The 22,567-nt window shown below is 39.3% G+C and overlaps 1 protein-coding gene across 2 annotated transcripts in view; it reads left to right on the forward strand.

The window, feature by feature from the left end:
* The window catches only part of OSTM1 (osteopetrosis associated transmembrane protein 1), a 41,021-nt gene continuing 23,409 nt past the window's right edge, over positions 4,956–22,567 (forward strand). Inside the window, exons 1-2 of one of the 2 annotated variants that reach the window (XM_005684598.3) lie at positions 4,956–5,456; positions 12,438–12,552. In XM_005684598.3, the coding sequence (XP_005684655.2) occupies positions 5,052–5,456; positions 12,438–12,552 (520 nt within the window). In that variant the 5' untranslated portion in view covers positions 4,956–5,051. The remainder of the gene's footprint in view (positions 5,457–12,437; positions 12,553–22,567) is intronic. The other variant, XM_018053099.1, reaches the window with a different exon arrangement.

Genomic DNA, 22,567 nt, shown 5'->3' on the forward strand with positions numbered 1-22,567 from the left:
TCGGAAGGGTGGCAGCAGTGGCTGTAGGGGCAGTTCACGGGAGTCGGAGAGTTGCGCACTGGAGGCGGGTGCTGCAGCGCGAGTCTGAATTTATTGTTTTGAAACTATTTATTTTTGGCTGTGCTGGATTTTAGTTGTGGTGCACTGGCTCTTTGTTGTGGCATGTGAGCTGCTCTCTAGTTGTAGCACTTGGGCTCAGCAGTTGTGGGACATGGGCTTACTTACCCTGTGGCATGTGAGATCTTAGTTCTTTGACCAGGGGTTGAACCCACATCCCCTGCATTGGAAAGTGGATTTTTGATCACTGGACCACCAGGTAAGTCCCTTGTATTTATTTCAAATCTATGGTTATTAATCTTTTGGATCACAGACCCCTATTGAAAAAAACTATGATGAAAGTTGTAACATTCTACTCAGAAAGATATACACACATGGTAGGATTCACAAATGCCCTGAACGCACTGATACCTGACAAATTAAGAAACTATCTTTTCATTTTTATTAATTTTTTGAGTAAGAATATTTACATGGAACAAAAATTTTTAAGTAATAAACTTTACAATGAATAGCCTGTTCTAGCCCTCTTCCCATAATATTCAATTCAATTCCTATTCTATCAAAGTGACCACATTTTATGTATTCTTCTGGAGACAGTCTCTGTATATGGACACAGGAGCATTAAAAATTCTTTTTTCTGACATTTTTTTCCATTTATATTGGCAATTATTCCACATTGGGTACCTAAGATTTCAAATACACAGGATTCTATTGCATTGCCATACCCTAATTTTTTTACAATGTGTTTTTAGATTTTGAAACAATTTCAAGCTTACAAAAAATCTGGAAGTACAGTACAAATTATTTCTTTTCAGAACCAACTGAAAGTAAGTTGCTGAATCAAAATGAAAATGAGATATCACCTCACACCAGTCAGAATGGCTATCATAAAAAAAATCTACAAATGACAAATGCTGGAGAGGGTGTAGAGAAAAGAGAACCCTCCTACACTGTTGGTGGGAATTTAAATTGGCGCAGCCATTATGAAAAACAGTCTGGAAGTTCCTTATAAAAACTAAAAACAGAGCTACTATATGATCCAGCAATCTCACTCCTGGGTATATATCAGGAAAAGATGAAAAACTCTATTTTGAAAAGGTACACGCATCCCAATGTTCACAGCAGCACTAGCACAATAGTGACTACATACAATAGCCAAAGACATGGAAGCAACCTAAGTGTCCATTGACAGATGAATAGCTAAAGAAGATATATACAATGAAATTCTACTCAGCCATAAAAAGAATGAAATATTGCCATTTGCAGCAATATGGATAGACCTAGAGAACATCATACTATGTGAAGTAAGTCAGACAGAAAAAGACAAATATTATATGATATCACTTATATGTGGAATCTAAAAAATAATACAAATGAATGTATATACAAAGCATAAACAGACTCATAGGCATAGAAAACAAACTTATGGTTACCAATGGGGAAAGGGAGGGGGGAGAGGGATAAATTAGAAGTATAAGATTAACAGATACACACTACTATATATAAAATAGGTAAGCAACAAGGATTTACTATATAACACAGGAACAATATTTAATATCTTAAAATAACCTTAATGGAAAATAATCTGAAAATATAAATATATGACTGAATCACTTTGCTGTATACTTGAAACTAACACAGTATTTTAAATCAGCTATAACCTCAAAAAAAAAAAAGTAAGTTTCTGACTTGATGTCCTATCACCCCTGAATGCTTTTCTGTGTATTTTATACAAATAAAAACATTTTCTTGCATAACCCCACAACAACTATCAACATCAGGAAATTAACATTGTACATTACTACCATCTAATTTTCAGATCACATTCAAATTTCACTAGTTGTCCAGACAATGTCTTTTATGTCAGGTGCAATTCCTCAATCTTTTCTTGACTCATAACACTATAGATTACAGGTTAGATATTTTGCAGAATGGACCTTAACTTGATTCATATGATATTTTCTCATGATTAGAATAAGTTTATGCACCTTTGGTAGGAGAACAATAGAACTGGTGCTATGTTCTGCTAACTGCATTCTATCAGGTGGCATTACAGTTTCTATTTGTTCCATTATGATGATGTTCATGTTGATCATTTGATTAATGTGGAATCTGACAGACTTCTCCACTGTAAAGTTACTCATATTTTCCCATTTATAATCAATATGTGTTTTTAAGCAGGTGATTTTGAAAATATGTAAATACTTTAATCCCCATGAAACATTCACCTTATTCATTTATTTAAATATATCACTATAGGCTCATGGTTTCCTGCTTTATTCAATGGTTTACGACCCATTAACCATCATTATTTTGATCCTCAAATTGTCCCAGATATGGCCAGTGGGAAGCCTAGTTAAGCTGGTTTCCATGTGTTCTTTTCTAAAAAAATATTTATTTATTTGGTTGCGTTGGGTATTAGTTGTGGCACGTGGGGTTTTTGCTTTTGTACATGGACTCTCTCTAGTTGTAGCGTGTAGGCTTGGTTGCCCTATGGCATGGGGGATCTTAGTTCCCTGACCAGGGATGGAACCCATGTCTCCTATATTGTAAGTCAGATTCTTAGCCACTGGACCACCAGGGAAGTCCTCTGTGTGTTCTTGACATGTTCCCATCATTCTTCCAGCACTTCCTTACTTTCTAGTACAAAAAGATGATCCAGGCTAAACATGCTTTTCCTGCCCCAGTGGTAGAATCAGCTATTTCTCTAAGAATTCTTGATTCCTTTTAGTAGAGAATGACATTTAGAAGCCACAATCTATTTCTATATCTCTATGAATTGCAGCCACTGATATTGCTAATTCTATTCCAACACTGGAGAAGGAAATGGCTACCCATTCTAGTATTCTTGCTTGGAGAATCCCATGGGCAGTGGAGCCTCATGTGTTACAGTCCATGGGGTTGCAAAGAGTCAGACACGACTAAGCTACTGACCCATCCCAACACTACAGAGTTCATTCTCCCTTCCTATTTGTTTTCTCCCTTTTCCTGTTTGTAACTCCCTTCTTGGACAATAAGAAACCAGACTCCCATTATCCTTTATATATTTACCTATTTGATCAATCCTTCTGAAGGTAAGCAAAATCCCGGTCACTGCTGTACCTTCCCTTACATGGAAACCTTTGTTACCCAACTCAGGATCCAATACCCTGCATCAGGATCCCCCACCCTCACCATGTCTTCCTCTTCTTACCTGTGCTCCAATATCCCTCTCTGGATTGCTGACATCCCCACCTGACAAACCATAGATGTCTACTTTACTCTACTTGATCTAATGGCTTTAGGATGGCATTGTTCCAGGAATGGAAGTTTGAAATTGAATGGTTTGTCCAGGATTTTCCAGGTGTTTGTGTTGAATGCAGGTTTGTGCTGCATTCCCAGGAACCCCTTCAGCTCTAAGGAAGACTGGACATTAGCCACTCCAGGAAAATAAGCTGTCTTAATTTTCTCAAAGGTCATCATATAACTTTTTAGGTCTTTCTATACATTAGAATTACCACTCAAGAGCTCTTTAGGAAGCATTGTGAGTAAATTATTAAACCTCCATGGAAAAAAATATAGCACAATCAACAACATCGTAAATGCACATACTCTCTGTCCCAGAAAGTCTCCTGCTAGAAATTTATCTTAAACGTATATCAACCTTGTATAGATATGATTACCTGCAATATCGTTTTTGATAGTAAAAGGATAAATTAAAGGGGCATTAAAAAATTATATACCCTTTCCCATCAGGAACACAGAACAATAATCATATTGGCTAAAAAGTTTAACAACTCTCAGAAACAGAAAATAACACCATAAAATGAAACAGCTCTGCAATTCACAAGGCAAAAACAAAAGCAGGATGACACAAAACAGCCAGGAAATAATTTTTCTACCACATTTGTCAGCTACTTGTCAGAAAACCGTTTCCCAGGTCATTAGCTAAATTCTTTACAGAGCCCAGTAGTGGTATCAAGACACTTTTCAGAGTGTCCCCAAAGATTGCCTCGGGCTTGCCAGAAACTGGAGAGGAATTGAGCGGTTTGGTCAGGATTTTCCAGCTTTTTGCACTGGATACAGGTTTGTGCTGCACCCCAGGGACCCCTTCAGTAGCAAGGAAACAGGGACAGTAGCCAGCCCAGGACCAGGCTACACAGTGAGAAAACGTAGACGGGCGCTGTCCAACATGGCACCGCTCGCCAGACAGGGCTATTCACATTCAAATTCAGTACGGTTAAAAATTCAGTTCCCGGGTCGCGGTCGCTACAGTACGAGGGCTCAACAGTCACAAGCAGGCTAGTGGCTACCGTATTAGCGCAGACGTAGAATCTTTCCATCACCTCGGAAACTGCGCTGACACAGTTCAGAGTTAAAAAACAAGAACAAGTTTGTAAGCCACTAGGCTCCACAATCAAAAACAACCAAGAGACGTTATTACTCTTTCCAAATATTTTGAGGGGAAAAATTATACTAAGAAACATCAAATAAAAAGAAACCTGCAAAGGCACCTGCCAGCAGGCTCCCTCAGCAACTCACTCGTTAATTCCCACGGCGGAGGCCGTCAGTATTTCTGTGGTACATAACTCCTCAGACTTGCAGGACTCAGCAAACGCCCAAGGCGATGGGCAACTGAGGGCAAGACTCCTAAGATTTAACTGTTCAAAGCGGCCGACGCCTGTATTCACAGCGCGGGCGAGCCTCGGCTCGGTGTTCCACAGCCGGACGCCGCCCGGGTCTCGCGCGACCCTCAGTCAGGCGCTTGTCACCGGCTGGGAGCGCGACGCCGCCCGTGTGTGCGCGCTCCCGCACGCGCGCAAGCCCGCGGCGCGAGCGGCTCTCGGCTGCCAATGGGGCGGAGAGCCGCGCGCCGGGGGCGGGGCCGTGACGCGCGCACCTCGTGACCCTGCTAGCGGCCTGCGCCTGAGGAAGCCGGAAGCGGCTGCTATCCGCAGCCCCGACTGGCAGTGAACAGGAGGCAGTCTGCGCCTTGCGGGTTGTGGAACCCTGCGATGGACCCGAACCGGAGCGTCGAGCCGCGGAGGTCATCGTTGCTGCTGCTGCGGCTGCTGTTGGTGGTGCTGCTGTGGTCGGGGCTGGCTCTGGGCACCTTCTCCGTGGGCAGCAGCCCCCACAGGGTCCTCCACGACCTCCTGTCGGAGGAGCAGTTGCTGGAGGTGGAAGACTTGTCCCTGGCCCTGCTGCAGGGCGGAAGGATGGGGCCACTGTCACTACCCCCAGATTTGCCGGATCTGGATCCAGAGTGCCGGGAGCTGCTGCTTGACTTCGCCAACAGCAGTGCAGAGCTGACCGGGTGTCTAGTGCGCGGCGCCCGGCCGGTGCGCCTCTGTCAGACCTGCTACCCACTCTTCCAACAGGTCGCCAACAAGATGGACAACATCAGCCGAGCCGTGGGGGTGGGTAGAAGAGCACACCCGGGACCTCTGGTGTGGATTGTTGGGAAGGGAGAAGGATGTAATGATAGTTAACTCGCGGGGGGGTCGGGGGGGAACTCCCCAGTTTCCCCATCTGTGAGAAAGCGAGGTTGGATTGGGGCAGTGGAGTTAGGGGCATCAGAAGAGTGGGTGGTGGTATAGGGCTTGGGGTTTGTATTTTTGCCTCCACGGCTGCTGTTGGGCCTCTTTCGGTGCATACTTGCAGATGGGTATGACTAGTTTTCTTTGGGCTTCTGCACCCCAACCCTGCCTTTTCTTCTGTTCCTTCACCCCTTTGCCCCAACTGTGCCACAGCTTCTTCCCTTCTCCACTTGCAGTTCCCAGGAAGGACTCTTTCCTGAAACCCCAGGTGAAGTGGAGAAACTGCAGTGTGGTGGTGATGAGGAACTTGAACTTTGTAGCCAGACCGTTTCAGATTCACCACTTTCTAGAAGTTTGACCTCAGATTAATTATCTTGGAGTCTTAGTTTCCTCCTTTGTAAAATGGAGAAAAACTGCTGCTAGATGTGACTGTTAAAAGAATAAAAAGAGATAATGCATGAGAGTTCATTTTAGCCATTAATACAGTCTGGAGGCATTTGGCCAGGAGGCCAGTTCTTCTTTGCTTATTAGAGGTGTACTCTGAGCAAGTTATATTCTCTGTGCCTCTTTTCTCCTGTGTAAGATGGAGATAAAAGGAACTCTTAGAAAACAGGCACAGGGACTTCCCTGGTGGTCCAATGGCTAAGACTTAAAGCTTCCAGTGCAGAGGTCCCAAGTTTGATCGCTGCTTAGGAAATAGGATCCCACATGCCACAATTAAAAGATCCTACATGCTACAAGTAAGACCCAGCACAGCCTAGCAAGGAAATAAGTGTCTTATAAAAGAAAAAAAACTGGTGCATAGTGATAGTTTTCAGTCAATGGGAACTAAAATTTTACAAAATGGTAAAGCTGCTCTCATGTCTTGGTACTCAGCTCTTCTGGTCATGTGGTACGTGCTCTGAGGCATTTCATTAAAAGAAAGACACAGAGGCATGTCCCTGTTCCTAAGTACCTTACAGGGCTTGGCGTAGGAAAGGATTAGTGTCAAGGCTGGTGGGAGTCATGAGGTATGGGCTGGATATGCGTTTTAAAGGAACAACATGAGGAATGAAATTGGGATTATGGAGTGGAAAGTTCCTCTTGTACTGAGAAAAAGTCTCATGAAAATGTGGTTGGAATTATTAGAATTTAGACATATTTAGACATTGCATCCCCTACTTTGTCAGCCTGATATTACTTGACATGAATATGCATTTTTATATAAATAGGGAATTTATTTGCATTAATTAAATTCTGTGCTCAGTCTTTCTCTAAAGAGTAAGTTTTCAAGGAACTTTAGGCTTACATGCAATATTTTCGTGCATCCTTCTATTGGGTATAGCCAGGGATACATATGTGTGTGTGTGTGTGTATACCCCATTATTTTAAAGTAAAGCACCCAAGACTTGTCCCTTGCTATCATTATAGCAGGATATGTACGGCATCATAACTGATTTAAGCAGTAAGTGAGTTAGTTGTTCTGTGATCAGAATGACTGTGAACCGTGTTGCACTGCTTGGCTCTTGAGGCAGCAAATACTTTTCTCATTTGTGTAGTTTCTGTGGAATTAAGATGAAGTTAAAAAATTACCCCAAACACTGGTGGTACAGTGTTATGGGCTTCTGTGGGCCAATTATGGCCTAATTTGTGTATGAATCTTCACATGAATTCCCCACTGCCGATGGCAATGTAGGGGTAGCATGAACTGTGACCTGCACATCTGGCTTGCCTCACTGTTGTGTGAAAGGATCAGAGGAAAGAGAGAATGAGGCAGAAAGACCCTTTCCCCAATTTATATTTCCTCTCCCAACTCATCCACCCCTTTCCTCAGTAGAGCTGGATGCCATAGCTCAAAAGCATGATTGCTGAAGTTCTAGGGATATTTCATGGGTGTAGTAGGCTTTTTCATATGGGTGTGGGAATTGAGCTATTATGTGTAGTAATGAACGTATGGAAAAATATGTATGAATTTCTTAGGAGTGAACTTAAAATGATTAATTGTCCTTTGTGTGTGTGTGGCAGGGAGTTGTTTCTGGAGAATAATGTATTTTCTTTGACTCACATAGTACTCAAGTCTTTCATTTAAATCAGTTTAATTAGCAAGTACATGCTATTAAATACTGAACAGGTAAAAGGGTACTGAAGGAAAAGGAGGGGATAGTCCAGGCTTCAAACTTAAAATTATCAGTGTAGTTAGGGAAATAAAATTAATCTATATTGAGAAAAATTTCAAAAGGAAAAAGCCATCCATTTGAATATTACAAATTGTACAATAGGATTTTCGAACAATAGAGTGAAGATGCTGAATTAAAGGAGAGAAGAGAGCAAGTGGGGGGGGGTGCTTATCAGAGAAAACCTATAAGTAGAATTTTATCAAAACATTCTTTCTCAACTCTTTAGTGTGAATCCATGTCCATGGATTGATTGAGAGAGGAGGAGAGTGTAAAGAGAAAAAGAATCAATGGTAGAAATTAACACGCTATTTCTGTGGTGCAGCAAACTGATTCATTTATCTGTAATAGAGTTTGCTGCTACTGCTGCTACTAAGTCGCTTCAGTCGTGTCCAACTCTGTGCGACCCCATAGACGGCAGCCCACCAGGCTCCTCTGTCCCTGGGATTCTCCAGGCAAGAATACTGGAGTGGGTTGCCATTTCCTTCTCCAATGCATGAAAGTGAAAAGTGAAAGTGAAGTCGCTCAGTTGTGTCCGACTCTTAGCGACCCTATGGACTGCAGCCTACCAGGCTTCTCTGTCCATGGGCTTTTCCAGGCAAGAGTACTGGAGTGGGGTGTCATTGCCTTCTCCAGAGTTATCTGAAGAGAATTCTATTTTCTAGTCACTTCCTCTTGGAATAAATGGGTCAAGAACTCCATATAGTTTTACTATCTCAAGATAAAGAATACAGTGATTTGTGAAACCTGAATAATGGAATTAATGGATTCCTTCTTACTTGAATCATACTTTCTTCTTTTAGTTTAAACTGATAGGAATATAGTTTCATTGAGCTGTTCACCATCATCAGAGTGGTTGCCAAGATGCTTTGCCTCTCCTCCCCCCATTCTGAATTGCTAATCTCTATCTTATTCTACTTGGTTCATTTAAAATTTATATAGGCAAATAGATAGACATATGTTTGCATGCTAAGTCACTTCAGTTGTATCCGACTCTTTGCAACCCTAAAGACTATAGTCTGTCAGGTTCCTCTGTCCATGGGGTTCTCCAGGCAAAAATACTGGAGTGGGTTGCCATTTCCTCTTTGAGTGAATCTACTCGGCCCAGGGATCAAACCCACGTCTCCTGTGTCAACTGCATTGGCAGGCAGATTCTTTACCACTAGTGCCACCTGGGAAGCCCAGATAGACATATAGATATGCGTATATATTTATGAAGGTGCTAGTAATTGAGGATATGTATCTGGAAGTGTTCAACATAATTTTAGTGTAGATTTACAAATTCTTAGGAATAGAAGGAGGAGATTGGAACACAACATGACATAATATGTCTGTCTTTCATTAAAGATCAGAATGCACTGTTTCTTTGTGGTTTAGTTGCTAAGTCATGTCTGACTGTTTCCACCCCGTAGACTGTGGCCCACCAGGCTCCTCTGTCCATGGGATTTCCCAGGCAAGAATACTGGAGTGGGTTGCCATTTCCTTCTCCAGCACTGGTTCTTATTCATTCAGAAGAATTCTTGAATACTTACGATGTGCAGGGTAGTTGTACTTACTAGGGATGTAGCTGTGAATGAGAAGAGCTTATAGTCTGATAGAGGAAACATATTAAATATCATTGTAATTATTTAGTTCAGGTGTGATATAAGTGTTGCAAAGAAAAAAATCCCAGATGCCACCAAAGCATGTAACAAGAGTGCTGATCAGGACTCAGGCTAGGAATAGATAGAAGTGGTGAATAGTTAAAGACACCTAAAATTTGAGAGGGTGGGAGAATGGGGAGAATATATACATAAAAAAAGTAGCAGGTGTGAAGACTCCGAGAGTCTGGTGTGTTTAAGTGCTAGAAAGAACTCAAAGCACTGTGAGCCAGGAGGAGACTAGTGATTTGAGCCTGAAAAAGTGGGCAGGTGCCAGGTCATGAGTCCCGTGCAATGAAGGTGGCTGGGTTGAATCCAGAAGGATGATCTGTCTATTTCATGGAGTTTTTACGAGGATTTAATGAGCTATACATTTAGGGCATTTAGAACCACTAGGTATTCAAAAGTACATCATCATCATTAGGGTTATTCATCATTTCCCTTCTCTTCTCATGGTTGCCACCATCTTCTCATCATATATGAACTATGGAAATGGTCTAATTAGTCTCCTGCCTCACCATACATATTGTGACCTAAACCCATGCTCTCCAAACTCTGTTTTACAGGCCTTCTTCCTCAAACATCTGAAAAAGTTTCCCTTTTCCCTCTACTACCTCTGCTTTCATAGTGGTACCTTCCTTTGGCCTCCTGGATACTCCTTGAATACCACATAGTCATTCCTTCTTTCACCCCTTGATCATTTTATTTACTCCGTTTAAAACCTTTTCCTTGGGCTTCCCAGGTGCCGCTAGTGGTAAAGAACCCACCTGCCAATGCAGGAGACATAAGAGATGCAGGTTTGATTCCTGGGTTGGGAAGACCCCCTGGGAAGGGCAACCCACTCCAGTATTCTTGCCTGGAGAATCCCACGGACAGAGTAGCCTGGTGAGCTACAGTTCAGGGATCGCACAGAGTTGGACACGGCAAGCAACTTAGCCCACATGCGTCATGTGGGATCTTAGTTCCTCAACTGGGATTGAATCTGGGTTTGAGTGTGGAGTCCTAACCACTATATTGCGCCTTTCTTAGTATTGGGCTTCCTGCTTCTTCCTTGAACTCCATGAACTCTGCCTCCATGAACTCTCCTCATTTCTCCCAACCACATTGATGTCTTCCTCAACTGAACTATTCCACACACTGACCACTCATACAGGTTATTCTGTATTGACTTTTAAAATAGCCAATCATCCACTTACATCCAATTCCTTCTTAAGTAACAGGTTACACTTAGCCAGCTACACCCACCTAGAGCACTTTTGTTGGCAACAGGTAGCTAGGTGAAATAGCAAATATCAGTTAGTTCCTGGGTGCCAGACAGTGTGCCAAGTGATTCATCTATGCTATTTCATTTAATACAGTACCTGTAGAACTCAATGGTTATGAAACTGGGCCTCACAGAGTTTACCTCAGCTTTCCGAGATTGCCAGCTAGTAATTCAGGTTTGTCTGACTCTTTAGGCCACACTCTATTTTAATCTGGTGGGTAAATTATCACAAAATATTGTTTCATTTTCTTTCCTGAAATTTTCTTCTATAGCTGATATTGCTCTGAAAGCAATTCCAGGAAAGGGGCTTTTAACACATTTTGTTCGAGTCACTAGTTTAAAGGCAACCATCCAGTTGGTTGCATCTTTTAATGTGTTAACAAAACTAAGCCACAGAATGGGTAATCACCCCAAAATGATCTTCAGAGATATTTTAAAGCAAGAGTTCTGCTGTTAAGCCCCACTTCCCTCTTTTCTAACCCCACATGGCTGATCAGTTCTTTTCTAGAGCTAGCACACTCTCTCATTTATTGTTCATCACACTAATTCCTTATCTGTATGTCTCTGGGGAGGTTCTTGAAGGCCCACTGTTAATGGCATGCCCTATCACTCTTTGTACCCTCAATACACCAGGATTCTTTTTTTAAAAAAAATATTTATTTATTTGGCTATGTTGGGTCTTAGTTGCAGTATGCAAGATCTTTTGTTGCAGTAAATGGACTCTCTAGTTGTATCTTGTAGGCTCCAGAGCATGCAGGCTTCAGTAGCAGCCCACAGGCATGTAGGGTCTTAGTTCCCCGATTAGGGATTGAACTGCATTGCAAAGCAGATTCTTAACCTCTGGACCATCAGGGAAAACTTATCCCCAAAACTCCAGGATATTTATAATGCCTGGTAAGTAATAGAAGTTAAATAAGTTTAAAAGGATGAAGGGTCAGCAAGACTTAACTTTGCTTGTGGCGAAAAGGAAAGGAAATAGATAAGAAATAGATAAGGACCTAGTAATTCAGGAACTTGAATTTATTGTTTACATAGTGTAAATCCATTCTTGTGGATTTTAAGATTTTGAGCCAAAACTACCCAGAAGATGAAACAATGTTTTGTCATCATTTACCCACCAGATTTTTAAAAATGCGTAAATAATATATGTTCATTGTAGAAAAATTCAGGCCATGTAAAAGAGGCAAAAAAGAAAATGAAAACCTCTCTATTTCCATTATTCAGAGATAGCTACTGCTACATTTTGGTGAACAGCTTTCTAGAATATTTTCCTGTTCATAAGAAGTATATTAATATTATATGTGGGCCTAAGTAGTTGAAATGGTACCATAGAAGCAAATACTTATTTAAGAAGCAAAGATTTTCTTCCCTTGCAAGTGAACCTGGTACCAATAAATGTTAGCTGCTATTGTTTTATTACAGTTATTATTAATGATGTCATTACTTGATTATAACAAAGTATTAAATGCTTATTATGCATATGTGCTCCATTGCTTAGTTGTGTCAGACTGTTTGTGACCCCCATGGACTATAGCCCGCCAGGCTCCTCTGTCCATGGAATTTTCCAGGCAAGAATGCTGGAGTGGGTTGCCATTTCCTCCTCCAGGATATCTTCCCGACTCAGGGATCAAACCTGCGTCTCCTGCTTTGACAGGGAGATTCTTTACCACTGAGCCACCTGGGAAGCCCCCAAAAGCTTATAATAAATATGAATTATTTTTATAAGGTTTTTTTGGGCCTCAGGTGGTTGTTTGGGAAGTCTAAGAATACTCAGATTGTATTTTTTTCTTTTGTTTGGTTACAGAATTCTTCAGAGAGTCATAGTTGTGCCAGAAGCCTTTTAATGGCAGATAGAATGCAAATAGTTGTGATTCTGTCTGAGTTTTTTAATTCCACATGGCAGAAGGCAAATTGTGCAAGTAAGTAACTCACTTTCATTTTTGAAGTTGTATTTCAATATTATAGATGTCAGATTTTACTTTAGTGAATTTTGAAATCTGAGAATTTTGAATACTCTTTATTACTAAGTTTAAATGAATTGCAATTAGCATGGTTTATTAGTGAGAACATCTTGGGCAAATACTGAAAGGCAACAAAGTGTAGCAGTTAACAGTGAGCTTTGCAATCAGATCTGAATTTTGTTCTAAGCTCTGTGACTTATTCTAACTTAACCTACTACTGTCAGACCTTGGGCATATAATTTTGCCTCTTGGAGCTTCAGTTTCTTCACCTGGAAATTCATGGTAATATTGGAACCTACTTTACCTGATAGTTTTGAAGATTAAATGAAATAAATTGCATACAGCTCTTAGGTCAGTACCTGGCATATAGTTACTGTTCACAGAATGTTAACTGCTTAATAATTATGTTTATAATAATCTGTCAAATGGTGGTAGGGGGAGGTGGTAACATCAGTTCCACCAGGTTTGTGGGCTTATATGTATTTGTATAATGAAATGAGATTTATTTTCAGGCATTCTTTGGAAACATTAAAGTTATTATTTCAATTCATAAGTGTTTTGAAAACCAACTATGTATTAGGAAATTCTTGTTTTCCATACCTTATAATTTAGTGAAGAAGAAGGTTAGAGTTACAATATAACCTACTGCTGCTGCTGCTAGGTTGCTTCAGTCGTGTCCGACTCTGTGCGACCCCATAGATGGCAGCTCACCAGGCTCCCCCGTCCCTGGGATTCTCCAGGCAAGAGTACTGGAGTGGGTGGTGACAATAAATTCTACAAAAACATCATAGAGTCCTTGGGGAAATTGAAAAAAATCAGATTGACAAGAATTTGAAGTGACTTCCGGGAGGAGGTACCTTTTGATCCTACACCTTTACGACTGGACATGATTTCAGTAAGTAGAGACAAGAGGAAGGACACTGCAGATAGGGAGGCATCCTGAACAAAGGCGCAGAGATATAAAACAGTAATAGACATTACAGGATGCTGGAAGCACAGTGGGAGATGAACTTGGAAAAGGACTTTGACCTATATAGTAGTTTATCACTTTTGCCAACATTTTTCATCCTGCTTAGAGCATCAGCATAGTACTGTGAAATGGTCATATACTATAGTATCTTGGGAGCTTACAATACATATGGAATATTAAAGTCAGTGAGGACTATAGGTTAAAAAAACTTTTCAAATATCACTTAACCTAGCACTTTCTGAATGTTTTTAAACTGTAAAAATCCTTTTTTTTTTTTCCTGTGGAACCCCACTGGAAGGGAGAGACCAGTGAGGAAATTATTACAATGGTTTAGGCAAGAGGCAAAGAAAATGTGAAGTAGGGCATGGTCTGTAAAAATAGGACAGGATGAATTAAAAATCTGTGTACCTGTAAGTCATTAAGGAGTTTAACTTTTTTAAGGACTTTGTCTTTTTGTTATAGTTCATATGAAGATGGAAAAAAGACTCCCTGCTCCGTTTCTTTCCTTTGTAGTATACCGTGGATATTGGATATTAACACTTTTCATTTTGTTTCTATTAATTCAGATTTTCTAGTAATTTGAACAGAGGCTTATCTGACAGCTAACTTTTTTTTTTAAGGCAAAATATTTACTTTTTGGAGTAAAACTTTTTAGTATAAATATGATTGAACAGTTTGTTTAACATAAACAGAAGAGCTATTTTTAAGTATTACTAAGCCCTTCACAAAAATCCACTGATAGATGAAGTGAGTGAAGTGAAAGTCCCTCAGTTGTGTCCAACTCTTTGCAACCCCATGGACTATATAGTCCATGGAATTCTCTAGGCCAGAATACTGGAATGGCTAGACTTTTAATTCTTCAGGGAATCTTCCCAACCCAGGGATCAAACCCAGGTCTCCTGCATTGCAGGCAGATTCTTTTCCAGCTGAGCCACAAGGGAAGCTCAAGAACACTGGAGTGGGTAGCCTATCCCTTCTCCAACAGATCTTCCTGACACAGGAATCAAATTGGGGTCTCCTGCATTGTAGGTAGATTCTTTACCAACTGAAGTAAAAAATATGTTAATTGCAAATAATTTTAAATCAGTTCATTAGAATAAATGTATATGTTGGGGTTCACTTCTTTTGACTGATGTTGTTCAGTTGCTAAGTCATCTCTGACTCTTTGTGACCCCATGAACTGCAGCATGCAAGACTTCCCTGTTCTTTACCATTTCCCGGAGTTTGCTCAACTCATGTTCATTGAGTCAGTGATGCCATCCAACCATCTCATCCTCTGTCACCCCCTTCTCCTCTTGCCCTCAGTGTTTCCCAACATCAGGGTCTTTTCCAATTAGTTGGCTCCTTGTGTCAGGTGGCCAAAGTATTGGAGCTTCAGCATCAGTCCTTCCAATGAATGTTCAGAGTTGATTTCCTTTAAGATTAGCTGGTTTGATCTCCTTGCTGTCCAAGAGACTCACAAGAGTCTTCTCCAGCACCACAGTTCAAAAGTATCAATTTTTTGGCCCTCAGCCTTCTTTCTAGTCCAGCTCTTACATTTGTACATGACTACTAGAAAAACCATAGCTTTGACTATATGGACCTTGGTTGGCAAAGTGATGTCTCTGCTTTTTAATATGCTGTCTAGGTTTGTCATAGCCAAGGAGCAAGTGTCTTTTAATCTCATGGCTGCAGCCACTGTCTGTAAGATTTTGGAGCCCAAGAAAATAAAATCTGATAGTGTTTCCACTTTTTCCCCATCTATTTATTATGAAGTGATAGGACTGGATGCCATGATCTTAGTTTTTTGAATGTTGAGTTTTAAGCCAACTTTTTCACTCTTTTCTTTCACCTTCATCAAGAGACTCTTTAGTTCCTTTTCACTTTCTGCAGTTGAAGTGGTATCATCTGCATATCTGAGACTGTTAATATTTCTCCCAAAAATCTTGATTCCAGTTTGTGAGTCATCCCAGAATTTCACATTATATACTCTGCATACAAGTTAAATAAGCAGGGTAACAATATACAGCCTTGATGTACTCCTTTCCCGATTTTGAAGCCATCCGTTGTTCCATGTCCAGTTCTATCTGTTGCTTCTTGTCCTGCATACAGGCTTCTCAGGAGACAGGTAAGGTGGTCTTATATTCCCATTTCTTTAAAAATTTGACCTGATGTTACTTAATTTATATATGTGAGAGGTAAAGCATCTTTTCTTTAAAAGGTATTTTGAAATGAATTTACCAATTCAAAGAACCTTTCTTCTCTAGTTATTTTCTAAAAAAGGAAAAAAAAATATTTTGTTGCATATTTACTCAGTATGGCAGATATAAAACTCTTTAGAATAAATTCTTAGGGTGCCTTTGTTTGCTTTTGTTTTTCTGTGAGGCATCCTATCTTGAAAATATTCCTTGATTGAACTTCCGAAGAAAAAATGAAATGTTTACTCCCTAATTAAAATTAATTTGCCCAAAATGTTTGGCCAAGCAGGGTGCAGAGAAGTATGACTTTCTTTTGGAGAATTATATAGTTAGGTGGGCAGGAAAGAAAGAAAGACTTAGTTTTCATTCTACTTATATTTGTATCCTTTGGATTATATACCATGTTAATTTAATATATAGTCAAAAATACATAAAATTTAAAAAAAACTTGACAGATTGTCCAAGTCTGCTGTGATTATTTGTATGATAGATGTAATTAGAAAGATTTTCTTTTCCCAGATTATACATCCGTTAAAATTGTCTTCCATTTGTTGTTTCACATTTTAAATTTTATCGTAGTTTATATTCTGTATTTTATATGGAAATAAAATAGTTTTATAAATTTGTACTCAGCAGTTTTCCCTTGGGCATTCATTCTAAAATAATTATCTTACCTAGAAATGAATAATCTCTACCAAATTACCTGGAAACACTTCTAATTATGTTCACTGAAATCTGCTTAATAAAGATATTATGAACATTTTCTGAATACTTTAAAGAATTGTTCAAAAAACTTTTAATTTTCACCAAAATTTAATAAGGCATTGTTACTTGAGCAACATAGGGTTTTCTTACAAAGTAGTGAGAAAAGAAATTTGAAGAAAGGGAAAAATGAGCTAAAGAAAGTGAGTAATAAGTCAGCAGTTAAATAATATTTCTCAATTTCATAACACTTGGCTCATTTGAACTTCACAGTAAGCCTTGTGAGGTAGAATGAAGGCTCAGAGAGTATAAAGGAATTATAGATCAAGAGTGTGGAACTAAAATCAAAAGCCTTTAAGAAAAGACTACATTCATGAGTTAAGGCCTAATTTTGTTTTTAAAGTGCTATTTGATAAATTCACTGCACAGTCTCCATTTTAAGAAATATAGATACATTTTAGCCCTACAAAGTTTAATGTTTATGCTGTGTACGTGTTTGATATTATAGAAAACCTAGTCTCTTACTAAAAATATAAATATAAAATATTCTTTTTTTTCTATCAGTGCTACATAAAATTAAAAGTAGATAATGTGAAAAAAAGCCTTCAGTAAAGCTGCACATTTTCTTTTTTTTTTTTTTCTCTTGTATGACTTTTATTTTTTATTTTTATTTTTATTTATTTTTATTTATTTATTTATTTTTTTTTTAATTTTAAAATCTTTAATTCTTACATGTGTTCCCAAACATGAACCCCCCTCCCACCTCCCTCCCCATAACATCTCTCTGGGTCATCCCCATGCACCAGCTCCAAGCATGCTGTATCCTGCATCAGACATAGACTGGCGATTCAATTCTTACATGATAGTATACATGTTAGAATGTCATTCTCCCAATTCATCCCACCCTCTCCCTCTCCCTCTGAGTCCAAAAGTCCATTATACACATCTGTGTCTCTTTCCCTGTCTTGCATACAGGGTCGTCATTGCACATTTTCTAATGTTCGTCCTCAGCGATGATCAGGAATCAGGCTTCAGGTTCTGAGACAATCACATCTTTAACAACCAGATCTATTAAACCACTGATGTCATGAGATCCTCACTCTTTAATTTTCTTATAAATGACGCTATAGGCTTCTGTGTGTGTGTGTCTGTGTGTGTGTGTGTGTGTGTGTGTGTGTGTGTGTGTGTGTATCTGTGTCTCTGTACCCCATGGACTGTAGCCCACCAGGCAAGAATACCGAATCAGGGTGCCATTCCCTTCTCCAGGCGATCTTGTGGACTTAGGGATCAAACCCGCATTTCTTGTGTCTCCTGCACTGGCAGCAGAATCTTTACCACTAGTGCCACCTGGGAAGCCCCGGGTTTCTGTTTACCTTGTACTTACAATCAGTTTATTACCTATTCAGTCATTGTTTGTTTTAAATCTTTGGCCTTTAGAAGTAGGTAAAAGAACAAATACAAAGAATATTTACTCTTTTAATAAAATGGAAGAAAGCAATCATGTCACACTATAATTTTAAATGAATTTGTGTCTGATCAGAAGTTTGCCTAGGATGTTGTCATTTTGTACTGTAGAAGACCAAATGTGCTGTCCCAAAATAAGCCTCTTTGGCGTGAGGGTTATTTCAAGCTTATTATTTTGAGAAACAGTAGACACGGGAGAAGCTCTGAAAACAGAGTAGAAATAACCATTTTGTTGAGAAATTTATATTTATAAAGGAAATCTCTGTTTATAAGAGTGTCTCCATTTCTGCACCAGGAAGAAAACGATGACTTTAAATCACAAGAAAATCTTGTAAATGGAGAAAGCAGGGACATAAACCTGCATAACCTTGTACTTGCTTACATTACTTTTTCTGGTCACTTCACCACTGACCTCCTCTACACGCATCTTTCTTTGTTTTTACCTGAAGATTATATTCAAGCCTAAATTCTAAACTACCTCTTTGAGTTACTCAATTTCCTTTTGTATCTTCCATATATATGTGAGATATACAAGTTAACAAGTTTGTTTTTCTCCTACTGATCTGACTTTTGTTAGATCTCTTTTGTCCCAGGAGAATCCCAGGGACAGCGGAGCCTGGTGGGCTGCCGTCTATGGGGTTGCACAGAGTCGGACACAACTAACGTGACTTAGCGGCAACAGCAGCAGCAGCAGCAGCTGAGAACTTAGAAGGATAGAGGAAAAATTACTTTTCCTCCCCTACAGTATATACATAAAAAGCACCATATAAATATTCAAAAATCTAGATCATTTGCCTTTTTATTTAAACACAAAACACTGGTCAGTTTTCTTAGAGTTTGTATAAAATTGTTAAATACAAGCTGTGATCCCTTTTATCTCAGTTAACTTGGTGTGGAGATCTAGTTATTAAATTTACAAATATAGAGCTGATAAGTGATGCCAGCAATAGAGACCTTTAGTGGTAACTAATCTGGAGTCTATTCCGTCTGGCATCTAAAAGATAAAATGGGAAGAAAAAAATTACAAAGGAAGAACAAAAATTACTGGTAAGTTTTTAAAACTTGCTTTTAACTGAAACTTAAACCAACATGTGATCCATTTTGTAGGCATGTATCTTCTGATATAAAATGACTATTCCTTTTTCGTCTTCTATGCTAAGAAAATGTAAAACTATAATTATATAGTTTAAAAACCTTTTAAAGGTAATTTAAGGGGGTGTTACGGTTTTTAAAAATAACTATTAAAAATATAAACATGTAAAAGTATAAAAGCTAAAATATTGTTTAAAAGAATATTTTTAAAATTAATACATCACCAAAATTCACCTTTCCTTCTATTTGACCTAGCTTGGGTTAGTACCTAGTCTTTGCCATTATTACTTGATGAAAGGAAGGCTAGAAACTCAATAAAAGAGAGTGCCATTCTAAAACAGCATTGTTAATCTTCCGTTGTTGTTTTTGTTCAGTCATAAAGTCATGTCTGTCTCTTTGCGACCCCATGAACTGCAGCACGCTTTGCTTCCCTGTCCTATACTTATATACTCTGCATATAAATTAAATAGCAGGGTGACAATATACAGCCTTGATGAACTCCTTTTCCTATTTGGAACCAGTCTGTTGTTCCATGTCCAGTTCTAACTGTTGCTTCCTGACCTGCATATAGGTTTCTCAAGAGGCAGGTCAGGTAGTCTGGTATTCCCATCTCTTTCAGAATTTTCCACAGTTTATTGTGATCCACACAGTCAAAGGCTTTGGCATAGTCAATTAAGCAGAAGTAGATGTTTTCCTGGAACTCTGTTGCTTTTTCCATGATCCAGCAGATGTTGGCAATTTGATCTCTGGTTCCTCTGCCTTTTCTAAAACCAGCTTGAACATCTGGAAGTTCACGGTTCACGTACTGCTGAAGCCTGGCTTGGAGAGTTTTGAGCATTACTTTACTATCATGTGAGATGAATGTAATTGTGCGGTAGTTTGAGCATTCTTGGCATTGCCTTTCTTTGGGATTGGAATGAAAACTGACCTTTTCCAGTCCTGTGGCCACTGCTGAGTTTTCCAAATTTGCTGACATATTGAGTGCAGCACTTTTCACAGCATCATCTTTCAGGATTTGAAATAGTTCAACTGAAATTCTGTCACCTCCACTAGCTTTGTTCATGGTGATGCTTTCTAAGACCCACTTGACTTCACATTCCAGGATGTCTGGCTCTAGGTGAGTGATCACACCATTGTGATTATCTGGGTCATAAAGATCTTTTTTGTACAGTTCTGTGTATTCTTGCCACCCCTTCTTAATATCTTCTGCTTCTGTTAGGTCCATACCATTTCTGTCCTTTATTGAGCCCATCTTTGCATGAAATGTTCCCTTGGTGTCTCTAATTTTCTTGAAGAGAACTCTAGTCTTTCCCATTCTATTGTTTTCCTCTATTTCTTTTCATTGATCGCTAAGGAAGGCTTTCTTATCTCTTCTTGCTATTCTTTGGAATTCTCTCTGCGTTCAGATGCTTATATCTTTCCTTTTCTCCTTTGCTTTTCATTTCTTTTCTTTTCACAGCTATTTGTAAGGCCTCTCTAGACAGCCATTTTGCTTTTTTGCATTTCTTTTCCGTGGGGATGGTCTTGATCCCTGTCTCCTGTACAGTGTCATGAACCTCCGTGCATAGTGCATCAGGCACTCTATCAGATCTAGTCCCTTAAATCTATTTCTCACTTCCACTGTATAATCATAAGGGATTTGATTTAGGTCACACCTGAATGGTCTAGTGGTTTTCTTCACCTTCTTCAATTTAAGTCTGAATTTGGCAATAAGGAGCTCATAATCTGAGCCACAGTCAGCTCCCTGTCTTGTTTTTGCTGACTGTATAGAGCTTCTCCATCTTTGGCTGCAAAGAATATAATCAATCTGATTTCGGTGTTGACCATCTGGTGATGTCCATGTGTAGAAGCCCATAGTTGACTATATATGCAGGAATTTATTTCTGGACTCCCCATTCTGTTCGATTGGTCTGCTTTCCCCTGATAGGAGAAAATCTTCCCTAGTTGATGAAACTCCTGGAGAAGAGATTTATGACAATGAGTTTCTTTTGGAAGCTCTGTCTTCGGGAATTCATAGAAAGCTTATCACTGCATTGGCTATTTTCCAAGTGCCTTCAGCTCAAAATAATCCTTACAGCAGATAAGCCTATTCTGCCGTAAGATAAGTGTATTCTGCCACTCTTCACTTTTTGTCTTGATTCTTTAAACATCAATAATAAATCTTAATAGTTCATCAAGGTTCCATCCCTGGTCCAGGAAGATGCCACATGCCTCGGAGCAACTAAGCCTGAGCACCGCAACTCCTGAAGCCTGCGTGCCCTAGAGGCCATGCTCCAAAGTCAGTTAATTGGAACCCATCTTTCCCATATTTTAGCCAAATGGTAGCATACTAAGCATTAGACTCACATTTATATCTTATAACTTAGATATCCTATTTTCATACTTATTAAGCTTAACTATGTTGTTTAGGTTAAAAGTTGCTGTAGTTTAATGCTATACTTTCTGAAGCTTACCCTATTTTTCAGAAATTGGTGATTGTGTCTGTTTTTCTCTATAAAACTAGTTTTGAAAAACAGCAGAGATCATTATACAAACTCCTAATAGATGTCAAATTCTTTTATCTAAAGATGCATACATAATTCCTGTTATGATATTTAGTAGGTTTCTATGTAAGGTCTTAACTTGAACCCTTAACACCTTTAAGAATGCCTCTTGAGCTGATGCCTGAGCCCTCGCTGAGCTAGAAACTATGCTAATCTGTCCTTGATGAGGCTGCATTGATTATCTGAGATGAGGAAAATTCATAATGATCACTTCACTTATAGTGCTTATAGGAAGCTTTATTATTACTAATATTTCTTAACTTACTAATTTCTAAGCTATATAGCTTCACACTGCTTGTAACCTTATGTTCCCAATTCTTGCAAAAGAATAAAAGGAATTTCACTGGAGTTCCTTTGTTTTAGATCAGAAAGTCAGAGATCTTTAATAATGAAGACATTTTTAATCTCATTATGTAACTGAACTCCTTTGTGCTTTATAATATGCCGCGGCCAGCACAAGCAAGAGTCGCACCTGCACAGGGAGAGAACGGAGCGTCCCCGCTAAGAAAAATAAGAGAGAGACAAAAGATGGGGTTGAGAGGATCAGACCAAAATGGCTGATGCCTTCCTTTATTGTGCTGCAGTATATATAGGATAAAGTACGTGACTTCTGACATTCACAAGATTGTTCTTAATCTCCAAATACAATCACAAGACCCTTACTGTTGTGTACATCACAAATAGATAATCTATCTTCTATCAATAAGCTAATCTATCTTCTATGAAATGTTGCAAGAACCAAACATCCTGGAGCCTTAAGGGTAATAAATTCTTCAGGGGGGCGGGACAGGGAGCTTAGGAACATGTCCTAGGGCTCTGCATAACACTGAGCAGCTCCCAAGACTTAACCCTTCACGGGCAGTCCCCCGCAATAATATGACTAATGATGACTGAAAGATTTTTGATAGTGGTGCATTAATGTAGTACTGAATAAGATGACCAGTCTATATTAGCTTTTAGTTTTCAAATTATTTCAAATGAAAAGGAATGGCTGTTAGTAAAATAAGAGGAAATAAGTTCTTTGT

This window comes from Capra hircus, chromosome 9, assembly GCF_001704415.2.
Source record: "Capra hircus breed San Clemente chromosome 9, ASM170441v1, whole genome shotgun sequence".
Taxonomy (NCBI): domain Eukaryota; kingdom Metazoa; phylum Chordata; class Mammalia; order Artiodactyla; family Bovidae; genus Capra; species Capra hircus.